Consider the following 14,583-nt stretch of genomic DNA (forward strand, 5'->3'; position numbering starts at 1 on the left):
CACTATTGTCCAGATTTATGCAAGGCCAAGTAACAGCCAGATTCATCAAAGACAGGAATAAAAAGGCTATTTTAGACTTCAGTGCTCCCCTGCTCCACAAGACACAGCAGCAGAGAGCAAGGGTGAGACTAGTGAGAGAAACACAGGAAAAGAAGTGTTTTAGCAGGGGAAGGACTAGTGCGTGTTGTCCCATCATGCTCCCTCCCCCCAGACCACCACAGTTGCCTTAATGCCTCCTGACAGTGCTGCTAGAGCTGTGCACATCTTCTCTTTCTCAACACAGCTCTGCTTCCACAGAGTGTTAATAAAGATAAGTCCAGAAATGTCATCTCTGCCAGTCTCCCCACACCCCCTCTTACTTAGCATAATTGCGGCCCAATGCACCTACGGAATCTGCATACATTCACTTTCAGTGCGGATCCACGTAGCTAGTATTCAGACATTCTATACATTTTCAGTGACTCCTGTACATTACAATCATTTGCTTGCTTAACCACAACAAAAATGAGGAATATTTTCATGCCTGCATCACAGACAGAAAAGCAAAAAACTGAATGGAGCTGAATTAAGCTCCTACAATTACATTTAAGCAAAAACACTGCCTGCACAAACCAACTTTTGCAGCAATTTTTCAGTCCCCTTACCACTGAGATTATTGGTGCATCCTCGATTGGTTAACCTTCAAAGATTACATATTCCCTTCACTGCAACATCTTAAGAGGACACCGGAAAAAAAACCCTTTAAAAAATCACATGCCCCAGTTTATAGCAAAAAAACCTGAAAACAATACAATTGTCAAGCAGTCTACAGTGACAGCTATCACAAACGATTGCTATGCCAGTAATTAAGCAGTCTTAAAAGCGAGTTATCCACGGACAATGCCTAATGTTCGTTCCTTTTTTCCCCCATCACATCCTCCGAGCCAGGCAAGCAAGCTGAAAATAATCTAATGTGCGAGGTGACGACTGTTACAGTGAAGTTTTGCTTCCTAATTACAAATACTGTGCCTGCCCTCAGACAAAAGAAATCCCACTGAACCGATGTAAGCTTCTGTCATAAAGAGCTGCGACAGAATTAAAATACAGCTGCCCGGTTTTCAGTAATGAGGTCCTGGGTGCTTTGCATCACGCTGACAAACATTTCCCCTTTTTCTGTCTAAAGTAACTGCAACAATAGAGCCATTAATCAGAAAACCTTCTGCGTATCAGCCTGTCGGCACAAAGAGATGCTTACCTTCTAAAGACTTGAGGAGGCCTTTTTTACTGGCAAAATAATAAAGATGCTTTACTGCTGCACTTCAGCATCCCTCTTTCTGTAGCAGTTTACTAGGAATACAGATCCTCCACCATTTTCTCGTCACGTGGCCAGTGGTACTGCTAAATAAGGGTGATCACCTGCCTTCAGAGAGCTGTCTGTGTGAACCAGCAGATACTGAGCTTTGGTTAAAGGAGCACTTAAATGAATGCAGAGATGTGCTTCAGCGGTGAATTTTTTTATGATTTTTTTTTTTTTCTTAATGTTCCCTTTAGAGATTTGTTGGAGCATCACCAAACTTGGATATGGCAATTCAGCTGGCAGTGGCGAAAAAGCTCCCTGCTGTTTCATTTCAGAGCCCGAGGAAAGCTTGTGATGAGAGACTGCATGACAAAAGTTCTTATGGATTCGACCGTCTCGGCACTCATTTCTGCTTGCATCAATGGTTACAGAGCACATGCATATTCAAACACGCTTTACATAATTTGTTCAGTTTGCAGTTCAGCTATGGGAATGCAGATGCAAATTTAAGGGAAGGAAAACAAAAAAAAACCAAACCCAAACCATCAGTTCAAAAAGCAGGGCAAATTCTAGAAACACAAACTGTATGAGCACCAACAAGCAAAGCTCAGGGCCTGTGGCTTAAGTAAAATTTCTCGACCACAAGTGAATAGTAGTGAGCAGCATATTTTTCCTTTTAAAATCATTTGCCAGTCATGGAGGTGGTACTCTCTTCTTGTTACAAGGTTTTTGCAAAGTACTTGGTATTTGGCATGTAAATATTAGTGCTGTTTTTACAAAAGACAGAATCATCACCATATTGGCTGTTGCTATTGTTTAACAGCTGGCTCTGCAATGGAAAGCTGGCGGTTTAGTTTTAATTAATTTTCAACCTCCAGATGGTGATGGAAGATACTGTATCACCCCAAAAGTGATAACAAAATATATGGTTGTTGTGACTTAATAGGTTAAAGCATGTAGAATGAAAGAAACACTGTTACTTAAAGCCAATGCATGAATAGCAAAATTTGTTACTTCCATCAATAAAAAAAGTTAGCACTGAAATTCACTGACATTATTGGAATATTTTTTTTTTTAGTTTTAATTTATTTACAGCTATATTACTGGAAAGTTCCCCGCTCTGAATCTGTTCCAGGGATTCATCTATTCTCACAGAAGCAACGTCTTTGCAAAGGCTAATATATAATGTAGAGCTTCTAATACATAATGTATATTGCTATAATGACTATAACTATAATGTAAAATACATTAATTTTATGGTTTCAATCCTAAACTCAGATGAAAACTGAAATCTCAAGTTCCGAGACAGCAATCTGAAAGCTTTTACTCATGCCAATCAAAACATTTTGTTTAGTTTCAGTCTGCTTTTTCACTTTTGTAGTTTTCGTTCACATGAACTTTCCTACAAGCAACCTCCTAAATTGTGGCTCCTTTTCTTACATGTTTGTTTTTAACCTTTAAAGCATTTGCCTTGTTTAGTCAATTGTCAGGCTTTGTGCTGCCAAGTGGGAGACCTGAATTCAATTCCCATTTCAAGTCCATAATCTTGTAAATTCAGCAGGAGCTGGAAGCACTACAGAAGCAGCATGCCTGGTCCCCAGAGAGCCTGGAATTGCTTTCCAGCAAATCTGGCCAATTAATAAACAATCTTGACAGAAGTGAAAGATGACAGCCCCATGGGTATGCAAGGAAAAAAAAGAAACAGAAGCATCCAGAGGGAAGTAAAGGTTACTTTAAAGAATGTGACCCCCAAAACAGATTTTCAATCCTTTAGACTTCCTCTATCGAGCAGACTGATCTGCCCATTAAAGCAGGAAGCTCTCTAATTCATTGCCTTATCCTAGCTCTGGGGTGATAGGCTTTTTAAGAAAGTACTGTGTGAAACCCTTCGTCCGCTAGAGTCAATAAGAATTTTTTCCTGGGTTCCATTATGTCAGTGTTTCAGTTCAGTAGTAGACATTGACAGAACAGAATCATAGACCATCTCGAGTTGGAAGGCACCCATAAGGATTATCAAGTGATATCTGACCTGAATCATGGCTTTGAGACACATGATGTGCATTTGGCTAAATCCAAGAAATAGCACGGTAGCCTCAGAACTCCTATTAATCTTGAAATAGTCATAGTTTTTTTTTTCTTTCATTGTATTTAATTATCTTTATTCCCTGTCAACCACAAGCAATGTGATAAAAACAGAGGTCTTGTAAAAAATTCAGTGGATTGCTTACAGTACTGGGCAATTTTAATAGCTAACAGTACAGCAATACTTACAGAGATATATTCTGGACAGAGGCAGTCGAAGAACTATCTTTTCCAAAATGTCACTATACAAGTGAGCAGAAAGGACTGATTCCTGCTTCCTTGAGAATGTATCATCAGAAAGGTAAATTAAGCTTTGTTCTGTGGAAGCTGTATTCTAGTGGGTTAAATAAATCTTGGCAACTGATCAAAGGAAACTGTCTTCATCTCAGTTTGCCAACAGTTTTACAAGCTCTCCTGAAAACCTTCCAAACATCAGTGTCCTCCTCTCTGCCCCCCTTGCTACTTATGCAGGTCAAAACATCATTTCATATTATTTCCCTCAGTTCTTTTTAACTCTTCCTACTAAGAAAAAAGATAACCCATCCTTACCACAAAGGTAAGAGCAAGAATGATCTGGTATACACCACCACTAACAGCCCCTGAGGAGTACGCTGGGAAGTAAAAGCTAGCATAGTCACCTGCAGTGTTCTTTGACTCCTGGCCACCGCTTAACCACCAAGCTTCCTACAGCTCTGTAACTCAGGACAGCTTCAACCAGGCAGAGAAAGATCCTCCAGTCTTTACAAATTTTACCTGCATCCACAGCAGCAAAGTACATTATCCTGTCTAGACAAAATTCATCTGGTGCTATGCAAATTCTTCCTTTCCAAGTGTAGTCACTCTTGCCTATTCATAGAAGCACAGAATGGTCTGGGTTGGAAGGAACCCCAGGGATCATAGAGTTCCAAACCCCCTGCCACCAACCTCCAGGCCTGGATCTACACAAGGTTGCCCAGGGCCCCATCCAACCTGACCTTAAACACCTCCAGGGATGGGGCATCCACCAGTAAAAAATATGGAATGCTTCACACATTTGTGTATCATCCTTGCACAGGGGCCATGCTAATCTTCTCTGTATCGTTCCAATTTCAGCATATGTGCTGCCAAAGTGAGCACAATATGGAAAGCATATCCACATATGGAAAGCTATATAAAAAGCTATTTTCTTTCTGGAAAGGCTGACATTAATAATATGGTATCAAATCTTTTTGTACTTTTTAATGACACCAAAGAAACCTCTAAAGTTTATTATTTCTGGTGTTTGTGTATTATTGACACAGGTTTATATAATTTATTCAGTGTCTTAATACTTCTCTTCCTTGCAGAGGAAAATCAGGACAGGAAGGATGAACTTTATCACCAGTCACACATTTTCTTAAAACTCACCTGAAAAGCCTGGAAAGTTCTTGTGCTTGAAATTGGGATGAAGGGGACAGTGACCAGAAAACATCAAGATTTTAATCCATCTCTTCATTCTCATTTTTGTTCATGCTTTCTGTTTCAAAATTTGTACTCCCTCTTCTACAAAACAGTGGTCTTTATGAGACAGACACTTTCTGGGTGAGAGCAGAAAATAACACAAACTGCATCCTTTATAGACCCTTATTCCACTACTAAAGAAACCTACTTCAGCACAGTATACAAGCATGAACTTAATTTATTTTCTGAACACAAACTTACAAATAAATTACAGGTTCAGAAAGGGACTTAGAAAGCAGTTACTGAGGAAATGCCCGTAACCTTTGGACTACCAGTTCAATTGTCCATTAGTTGGAATGTCCTCATCATCTGAGTAAAAACTATGTCTGTCTTTATTCTTTGGAGTTCTTGTGTTTGTGCCATACATAAGCATGTGAGGGTGAGTTATACCTAAAAATAAGGAACATAATTTCTATGCCCTGCAAAGGGGTATATGAAGCAACAACCAGCTTAATTAAAGGGAACAAAGGCTGCACTAGTGAAAGCCCTGGGTTCAGAAGCTACTTCTAAAACCCAGAGATAGGCATTGCAGGTTCAGAATGCAGACTTACATAAAGCAAAAGTATTTGACAAAACAAAAAAAAAAAAAATGAGTAGAGAATGTAAACCATCCTAAGGGCACAGCTATCCAGACAGACCTTCAGATTAAGGGTAATTCATTTTCCAGTACCAAAGGTCTAATTAAGCACACCCTATGAAATAACTATTTGGTCAAGGGAAGAGACACATTTAGTAAATTATGCAAGAAACTTTCCCGAATCTAAGTTACGGCCTTTCAGAAGTACAAGAATTCAGTCTGAAGGGGAATCTAGGAGCTGAGAATCATGGAATTATTACTGACCCAGTTCTGGGGTCCCCACAAGAAGAAGGACATGGACCTCCTGGAGCAAGTCCAGAGGAAGGCCACGAAGATGATCAGAGGGCTGGAGCACCTCTCCTATGAAGACAGGCTGCTAGAGATGAGCTTGTTCAGCCTGGAGAAGAGAAGGCTCCAGGGAGACCTTACTGCAGCCTTCCAGTACCTAAAGGGATCCATCAGAAAAGCTGGAGAGGGGCAGTTTACCAGACAAGGTAGCAACAGGACAAGGGTTAATGGCCTTAAACTGAAAGAGGGTAGATTTAGGTTAGACATTAGGAAGAAATTTTGACTGTGAGGGCACTGAGGTGCTAGCGCAGGTTGCCTAGAGCAGCTGTGACTGCCCCTTCCCTGACAGTGTTCAAGGTCAGGCTGGATGAGGCTTAGAGCAACCTGGTCTATTGGAGTGTGTCCCTGCCCATGGCAGGGGGTTGGAACTAGATGGTCTTTAAGGTGCCTTACAACCCAAACCATTCTAAGATTCTGGGAATGAGTCAGATAAGAAAAAAGTCTATAGTGGAAGCTGTAGTCACCTTTTATATATATGTGTGTGTGTGTGTGTGTGTGTGTTTGTGTGTGTGTATCCTATAATATATACATATATATCCTATACCAAGAACTACTGTATCCTTTCCTTGGAGGAATGCATCATATTCCTTCATGCATTTAAGTTTTCACTGAAAATACTCTTACATTGTTATGGTCCAGTTTTGGACTTCAGTGTGGGAGTGAGTCTAAGAGGACATACTAAGGTCTCAGAATAATGAACATACTACATCTGAAACACTAATACAACACCACTTTTATGTGGAAGATTCAAGTTTTGACTTTGGAGACTTGGAGAAATTCCTAAAGAAAAGGAGACTTCTCATAGCAGTAAGACACTAAAAATCCCTAAAATGCCATGGCCATTTTTCTAGTGACAGTGTCACTAGTAAAAGAAATCAAAAATCAAGATTCAGAAGTCAGATTCTTCAAAAGTTGATTCAAAAGTCAGAGTCTTTTCTTGAAGTATCTATACAAAGAATCTTTCTGCTTCAAAATTTTCTCAACTCCATTGTGCTAATTTAAAGAAAATTTAAAATCAGACACCTAGACCAGTTTTCTTTTCCTAAGCCCATCATGGGCATGTAAGCATGGCAAGTCAAACCCTGGGACACTACCTACACGTAATTAATCAGTGTGACTTAAGCAGGGTCAGCATCTGGCTGATTTTAATTTAAAATGCTTCATGGGAGATAATGGAGTTGGCAGCTGATTTGTTCGTGTCAGATTTGCAAGCCTGAAACTAGCCAGCACCTCTAAACAGCCCTTCCTTTTTTCCTGTCCCATTCACGGTTTATCGTGAACAGAAGTGGCAAGCATTTTCTGATTTAAAGGTTTTCACTACAAATTACTGGTTTGTCGAAACACCCCACAGCTTTATTCATTGAAATCTGTTGGTTTAGATGAACTCGAAGTGGATGAAACCTTGCAGACATAATGGAGGAAGATGACTTCCAGGGTATGGACTAGTGCTACTATCAAGCAAGCTACCTCCAAGGACATCTAGTTTCCCTAGATCTGCAAATCCCAAGCCACACTTCCACACACTTCTGTCAATTCAAAACAACTGTTTGGGGATTTTGGTTATTCTGCTTCTTCCAGGTTTTTTGTAGAAAATTTCAAAATTTCTACTCTCCTTTATGGAATGGAAGTTAGAAGCTTGGAGGATTGGGTGCAACAGAAGCATTGCGACAATCACCTCTTCTTTTGACAGTTTCAGGTTGAAGCACTCAGCAGTTGTTTTGCTTCAGACCATACAGAATTGGGGAGTGCTCATCTTCTGCTAACCCATCTGAAGATTTGCCTCCTTCTTCAGTGTGGTAAATACTAACCTTCATCAATAAAAGCTGTTGCTGCCCTACACAGACAGGGGTCCTCTCATCTCATACTCTCCTCATTTGAAAAGTCGTGGCTGTTGGGTGAGGTCCCTGAGCACTGGAAAAAGGGTCACGTCACTCCCATTTATAAGAAAGGGAGCAAGCAAGACCCAAGAAATTACAGGCCGGTGAGCCTCACCTCTGTGCCTGGGAAGATCGTGGAACAGATCCTCCTGGATGGCATGTTGGAGCACATGAGGGATGAGTGCGTGATCCGGGACAGCCAGCACAGTTTCACCAAAGGAAGGTCGTGCCTCACCAATCTGGTGACCTTCTAAGATGGAGTGACAGCATCGGTAGATAAAGGGCAGGCAACTGATATCATCTACCTGGACTTGTGCACGGCCCCCACCACATCCTTATCTCTAAATTGGAGAGATGTGGATTTGATGGGTGGACCTTCCAGTGGATCACAGAATCACAGAATCTTAGGGGTTGGAAGGGACCTCAAGAGATCATCGGGTCCAACCCCCCTGCCAAAGCAGGCTCCCTATCTCACATTACACAGACAGGCATCCAGATGAGACTTGAGTATCTCCAGAGAAGGAGACTCAACCACCTCCCTGGGCAGCCTATTCCACTGCTTCGTCACCCTTACTGTGAAAAAGTTCTTCCGCATGTTGGTGCGGAACTTCCTATGCTCCAGCTTACAGCCATTGCCCCTAGTCCTGTCCCCACAGACCACTGAAAACGGGCTGGCCAATTCCCCCTGCATCCCAAGTCTAAGATATTTATAAACACTAATTAGGTCCCCCCTAAGCCTTCTTTTCTCCAGGCTGAACAGACCCAGCTCACTTAGCCTTTCCTCATAGGGGAGATGTTCCAGGCCCCTAATCATCTTCGCTGCCCTTCTCTGGACTCTCTCCAGAAGGTCCCTGTCTTTTTTATACCAGGGAGCCCAGAACTGGACACAGTACTCTAGGTGGGGCCTGACCAGGGCAGAGTAGAGGGGGAGGATCACTTCCTTCGACCTGCTGGACACACTCTTCCTGATGCATCCCAGGATCCCATTGGCTCTCTTAGCCACCAGGGCACACTGCTGGCTCATAGCCAACCTGTCATCAACCAGGACCCCCAGGTCCTTCTCCACAGAGCTCCTTTCCAGCAGGTCATCCCCCAGCCTGTACTGATACAGTCGGTTGTTCCTCCCCAGGTGCAAGACTTTACACTTGCTCTTGTTGAACTTCATTAGATTTCTCCTTCAGATTCACGACCCTCTGAGCCCGGTCCGACAGCCAGTTCTCAACCCAGCTCACTGTCCACTCATCTATCCCTTGTTCCCTCAGCTTCTCTATCAGGATGTCGTGGGAGACAGTATTGAAAACTTTGCTAAAGTCAAGGTAGATGACATCCACTGCTCTCCCTCCATCCACCCAGTTGGTGATGACATCATAGAAGGCTATGAGATTGGTCGAGCACGATCTCCCCTTGGTGAATCCATGCTGACTACTCCTCATGAACTTCTTCTCTTCCAGTTGTTTGGAGATGGCATCCAGAACAAGCTGTTCCATCACCTTTCCATGGACAGAAGTGAGGCTGACTGGCCTATAGTTACTGGGATCCTCCTTCTTGCCTTTTTTAAAGACTGGAGTGACATTGGCTATCCTCCAATCTTCAGGCACTTCTCCTGTAGTCCAGGACCTATCAAAGGTGATAGAGAGCGGCTCCGCAATCACCTCCGCCAGCTCTCTCAGCACACGTGGGTGTATCCCATCCGGGCCCATGGATTTGTGTGCATCCAATCCTTTGAATCGCTCCTGGACCACCCCTACCTCAACTAGAGGTGAGCCATTCATTCCCCAACCACTCCTACTTTCATCTGGTATCTGTGGGTCCCGAGAAGCCTTCGGAGTAAAGACCGAGGCAAAGAAGGCATTCAGTATCTCCACCTTCTCATCATCTCCCGTTACCAAGACACCCGCCTTATTCAACAAGGGACCTACATTATCCCTGGTCATCCTTTTACTATTCACATACCTGAAAAAACTCTTTTTATTATCCTTTATGTCCCTTGCCAGCTTAATTTCTAAGCAGGCCTTAGCCCTCCTAGTTGCATCCCTGCAGGCCCTGGCAACATCCTTATATTCATCCCATGATCTCAGACCCTGTTTCCACAGTTTATAGGTCTTCTGCTTCCCTTTGAGTTTACTCAAAAGCTCCCTGCTTATCCACGCAGGTCTTCTACCTCTCCTTCCCGATTTCTTACTCAAAGGGATGCACCTATTCTGTGCTTGGAAGAAGTGCTGTTTGAATGTTAGCCAGCTCTCGCAGGCTCCCATTCCTTCAAACAGAGTAGCCCAAGGGATAGCCCCTATTTGATTTCGGAGGAGATCAAAGTTAGCTCTTCCAAAATTCAGGGTAGCTATCCTACTTTTTGGCTTGCCTCTTCCACTCAGGATCTTGAACTCGATCATTTCATGGTCGCTTTGTCCTAAGCTGCCCCCGACCTTCACTTCCCTAACGAGCCCATCCTTGTTAGTAAAAACAAGGTCAAGCACCTGCCCTCTCCTTGTAGGTTCCTGCACCATCTGTAGCAGGAAGTTGTCTTCCACATACCGCAGAAATTGCCTGGACTGCATACGACTGGCCGTGCTGCTTGCCCAGCAAATATCTGGGTAATTGAAGTCCCCCATAATGACCAGCGCCTGCGATCTTGAGGCTACTTCCAATTGCTTATAAAATGCACTATCAACCCACTCCTCTTGATCAGGGGGCCTGTAGTACACGCCCACGACTACGTCACACATACTGGCCTGCCTTTTAATTCTTACCCACAAGCTCTCAACAAGTGGTTCATCCCTACCCAGGTGGAGGTCAATACATTCTAGGTGCTCTCTAACATAAAGAGCAACTGCTCCACCTCGTCTCCCTAGCCTATCTTTCCTAAAAAGCACACAGCCATCCATGACAGCATGCCAGTCATCCAGGCTGTCCCACCACGTCTCAGTGATTGCAATGAGATCGTGGCCCTGCGACAAAGATCTCCAATTCTTCTTGTTTGTTCCCCATGCTACGTGCGTTTGTATAAAGGCATTTTACTGGGGCAGCAGAAGCAGGTATCCCCAACAGCTCACAGCGAGTTTTTCGATAGGGGATGGGCAAAAGAATAAGAAGGATAAGAAACTGGTTGAAAGAATGTAGACAAAGGGTGGTGGTCAGTGGGTCTATGTCCAGGTGGAGGTCGGTGACAAGCGGGGTCCCCCAGGGGTTTGTCTTGGGACCGGTGCTCTTTAACATCTTTATCAATGACATCGATGATGGAGTTGAGTGCACCCTCAGCAAGTTTGCAGATGACACCAAGCTGAGTGGTGTGGTTGACACAACAGAAGGAAAGGAAGCCACACAGAGGGATATTGACAGGCTGGAAAGGTGGGCCCGGGTGAACCTAATGAGGTTCAACACTGCGAAGTGTAAGGTGTTGCACTTGGGCCGGAAGAATCCCAGACACAGATACAGACTGGGAGAAGAGCTCCTTGAGAGTAGCCCTGCTGAGAAGGACCTGGGTGTCATGGTGGATGAGAAACTTAACATGAGCCAGCAGTGTGCTCTTGCAGCTCGCAAGGTCAATGGTATCCTGGGCTCCATCAGAAGAGGGGTGGCTAACACAGACAGGGAGGGACAGTGAATGTCCCTCTCTACTCTGCCCTTGTGAGGCCCCATCTGGAGTACTGTGTCCAGGTCTGGGACCCCAATACAGAGGGTTCAGAGGAGGGCCACGAAGATGATCAGAGGGCTGGAGCACCTCCCCTATGAAGAGAGGCTGAGGTTTGCTGGTCTTGTTCAGCCTGGAGAAGAGAAGGCTGTGGGGGAACCTCTTTGCAGCCTTCCAGTACCTGAAGGGAGCATACAAACAGGAGGAGAATCAACTATTTAAAAGGGTAGATAATGGCAGGACAAAGGGGAATAGACAGAAGCTAAAGGAGGGAAGGTTTAGATTAGTTATTAGGGGGAAGTTTTTTACAGAGAGAGTGGTGAGGTGCTGGAACAGGCTGCCCAGAGAAGTGGTAGATGCCCACCCCTGGAGGTGTTCAAGGCCAGGTTGGATGGGGGCCTGGGCAACCTTGTGCAGATCCAGGCCTGGAGATGGTGGCCCTGCCTGTTTGGAACTTTATGATCCTTGGGGGTCACTTCCAACCCAGACCGTTCTATGATTCTAAGATTCTGTCAGTGCTGGTAGTTAGAGCAAAGCAATTTCAATCAAGGCCAGTATGTGAGGGCAAGAAAACATGAAGTCCTACACAGGTGTTTAAGTTTAAGCCTGCAAGTAGCAACATTGCATTTCACAGTTTCTGGGACTGCCATTTCTGTTTAAGCCAGTACTTACCAAGTATTAAAAATAGCTCATCTATAACAGTGCCTTATCATGTGGTAGTGATATACTCTCTGGAAAACGTGTGAAAATCATTAGAGGGAAGGAATTTTAGCAAGTCTGGGAGAAGATAAATCACAGCTATTGAACTATTAGCTCCTGAAATCTTAGTGAGATGTGAACTGTTTGGGGTGGGGAGGGAGAGTTAGCAAAAAGCTGTGCTTTTCTGTCACAGGTTATTTGAAAGTGCTGTCATCAGGATTATGCTGTCATACACAGGCATAACACCTTTAAGGGAAAAACTGCAAAATTGATAGTGAAATTTTTTTTAAAATAAAGTCTAAAATACAAATTAAAAAACAATTAAAACACGATAATAAAAGTCATGTGTGTGACCTGTGTTCTACAGTGAACTGACAACTGATAGGAGAAACCAGGAAAAAAAAGTCTTATATTTCACATAAACAGTATGTTTCCACATGTTTCATATCACATGTTCTTTAGGGTAAGTGCAATTTGAAAGGAGTAGGAAGTACAAAGCAGTTACAGGCCCTGGGCATTTTTTTGTACTGGGAATTTTCTTTTGCTGTTCACAAGAATTTCACTGTATAAACACATTGCCAGGTTCCTCTTTGTAAGCTGTAGTGTGTTCGTTGCAGATACCCAGGAGAAATGAGGTCAGACTTCCACACCTCAATCTCTGGAGCTACCCTAGAAGTACACCGTAGCAGCTAAAACCTCCTGGTTGTAAAAGATGAGTCATAAGTAACACAAGCACTTTCTCCAATACACTCCAGCAAATGGAGTCAAGAGAGTCCTCTCTTTTTCCAGCTGGTGACATGGCAGAGAGACAATAGGCAGAAGCAATGCTGTCAGCACGGAGGCTGCACTTCCACCCAAAGGCAGGTGCACATATACTCAAGCTGCCTCAACTGCCAGTCAAGTCTAGCCCAGAGAAATGCTGCTTTAACCTGACTACTGCTTGGCCATAACCATAAAACCCCCTGTAATTCTCCATTATCCTTTTATTTCCCTTGTAAGCAAGCACATTTTTCTGACCCTGGGCCTTGACTCCCTCCTATCTTCCTTCCCAGAAGTTTGCATTAGGGCATTGCATATGGACTGGCAATATCATCAATATGTTTGGAGTGTATTCCCTGGGCACATCTGACATCTGTTTCAGATTTAAAGGTAGATTATGATGTCTGGGGTACTTCAAAGACAGACTTACTCCTGCAGGGAAATGACTTTTCAAGTTTTCTATGTTGCAAAACAATCCTAAGTTGACTCATATCAAGCAACCAAGAACCAAGACTCTCTTCTTCACAAATGGAGGAAGATAGAGATATGTAAATACAATTAGTACTTGCGATCTGAAAGTCTTGCCATCTATTCATAACATGATACAATCCAATAACACTGATAAGAACGGAACAAAAAATTCTAGAAAGTAAACAGGTTGTTTTCTCCTTACCCTGATTTTTGATTCTGTGTTCTTTCACTGTTGAGAAGCAGCATTTCCTCCTTAGTTTCTTGTTCTCTTGCTACATTATTTCCAAGGGTCTGTTGAGATTCTGCATCGCATGCACCATCACCACCAACCCCCTGCAACACACGTGTTCCTGTGATGTTGGAGCTCTCGTCCTCGTTAGTCAGGCTGTCTGAAGGAAAACAACCCTCACGTTCAAAAGATTTCTGAAAGGAACTTTCTGCTTGAAATTCTGTTTGAGTGTCAAGAATCAATTCCTGTGCTGCAACAGCTGCTGGTTCTTCACCTGAATGTCCAGGTCCCAATGCTGGTATTTCTGACTTGGCAGAAATTTCTTCAGGTGATATGTCACTGACTTCATTTTGTCCCAATATTACCCAGCCTTCATCTTGCCCACAGCTTTCCTGTGATCTCCTTTCATCATCCAGTTTTTGATGCACAACGGAAGAACTTTTATCTTCTAAGTGAACAGAGTCCCATTCAGTCCCACAAATGGCGAGGTCTTCCTTTTCATTTGTAATGGAGATTGTCTGAAAGGTATCCAAGGAGCCTGGTGAAAAGCTTTCGAGATATTCTGTTTGTTCAGCTACATTAGCTTCCTGAAATGTAAAATCACTTTCATTTCTTTCAGGAGTATCCTTTGTTGATGGTGTATTTTCTTTCTCAGTAACAAGGATGTAATCCATCTCCAGTGAAGTTGGATCTTGGTGCACCTGGGTCCTCACATCTTCCTTACCCTCTGGACTTTTCAGCTCAGGGCTCTCAGAGGAATTTCTTGGTTTACTCTCCCTACAAAGTAGGGACTCAATGCCAGCTTCTAAAAAAACAGGCAAACAAAAACTCCTTTTAGTTTTTTAATTACAATTTCAGTCACTATGATTTCTTTAAATCAGTACAGTGAGATAAAACTCTTCTCAGTCTGCTGTACTCTGTTAATGTGTACTTGAATTTTATAACATCACCATCATTGCTATTATTGTTAAAGATTATACATTAACACCACAATGATTCCTAAGGAAGATATGATTCAGCATCCACACGCCTGCCCCTGTACAAACAGAAGAAATAATGTTCTTACTTCAATGTTTAAAAGATTTGGATCTCTCTAGAAGGGTGATGCTAGAGGTCTTCCAAGAATAAAATTTTTTTACATCAACGAGACACACAAAC

At 43.1% G+C, this 14,583-nt stretch overlaps 1 protein-coding gene across 2 annotated transcripts in view; it reads right to left on the reverse strand.

Moving 5' to 3' along the window:
• Positions 1-14,583, reverse strand: part of PRUNE2 (prune homolog 2 with BCH domain) — a gene marked incomplete at its 5' end in the record, with an annotated part of 139,819 nt that overhangs the window by 36,491 nt on the left and 88,745 nt on the right. For both annotated transcript variants that reach the window (XM_084278902.1, XM_084278901.1), the window contains one exon: positions 13,399-14,230. In XM_084278902.1, the coding sequence (XP_084135028.1) occupies positions 13,399-14,230 (832 nt within the window). The remainder of the gene's footprint in view (positions 1-13,398; positions 14,231-14,583) is intronic.

The sequence above is a fragment of the Gallinula chloropus genome, assembly GCF_964237585.1.
Source record: "Gallinula chloropus genome assembly, chromosome: Z".
Classification (NCBI taxonomy): Eukaryota; Metazoa; Chordata; class Aves; order Gruiformes; family Rallidae; genus Gallinula; species Gallinula chloropus.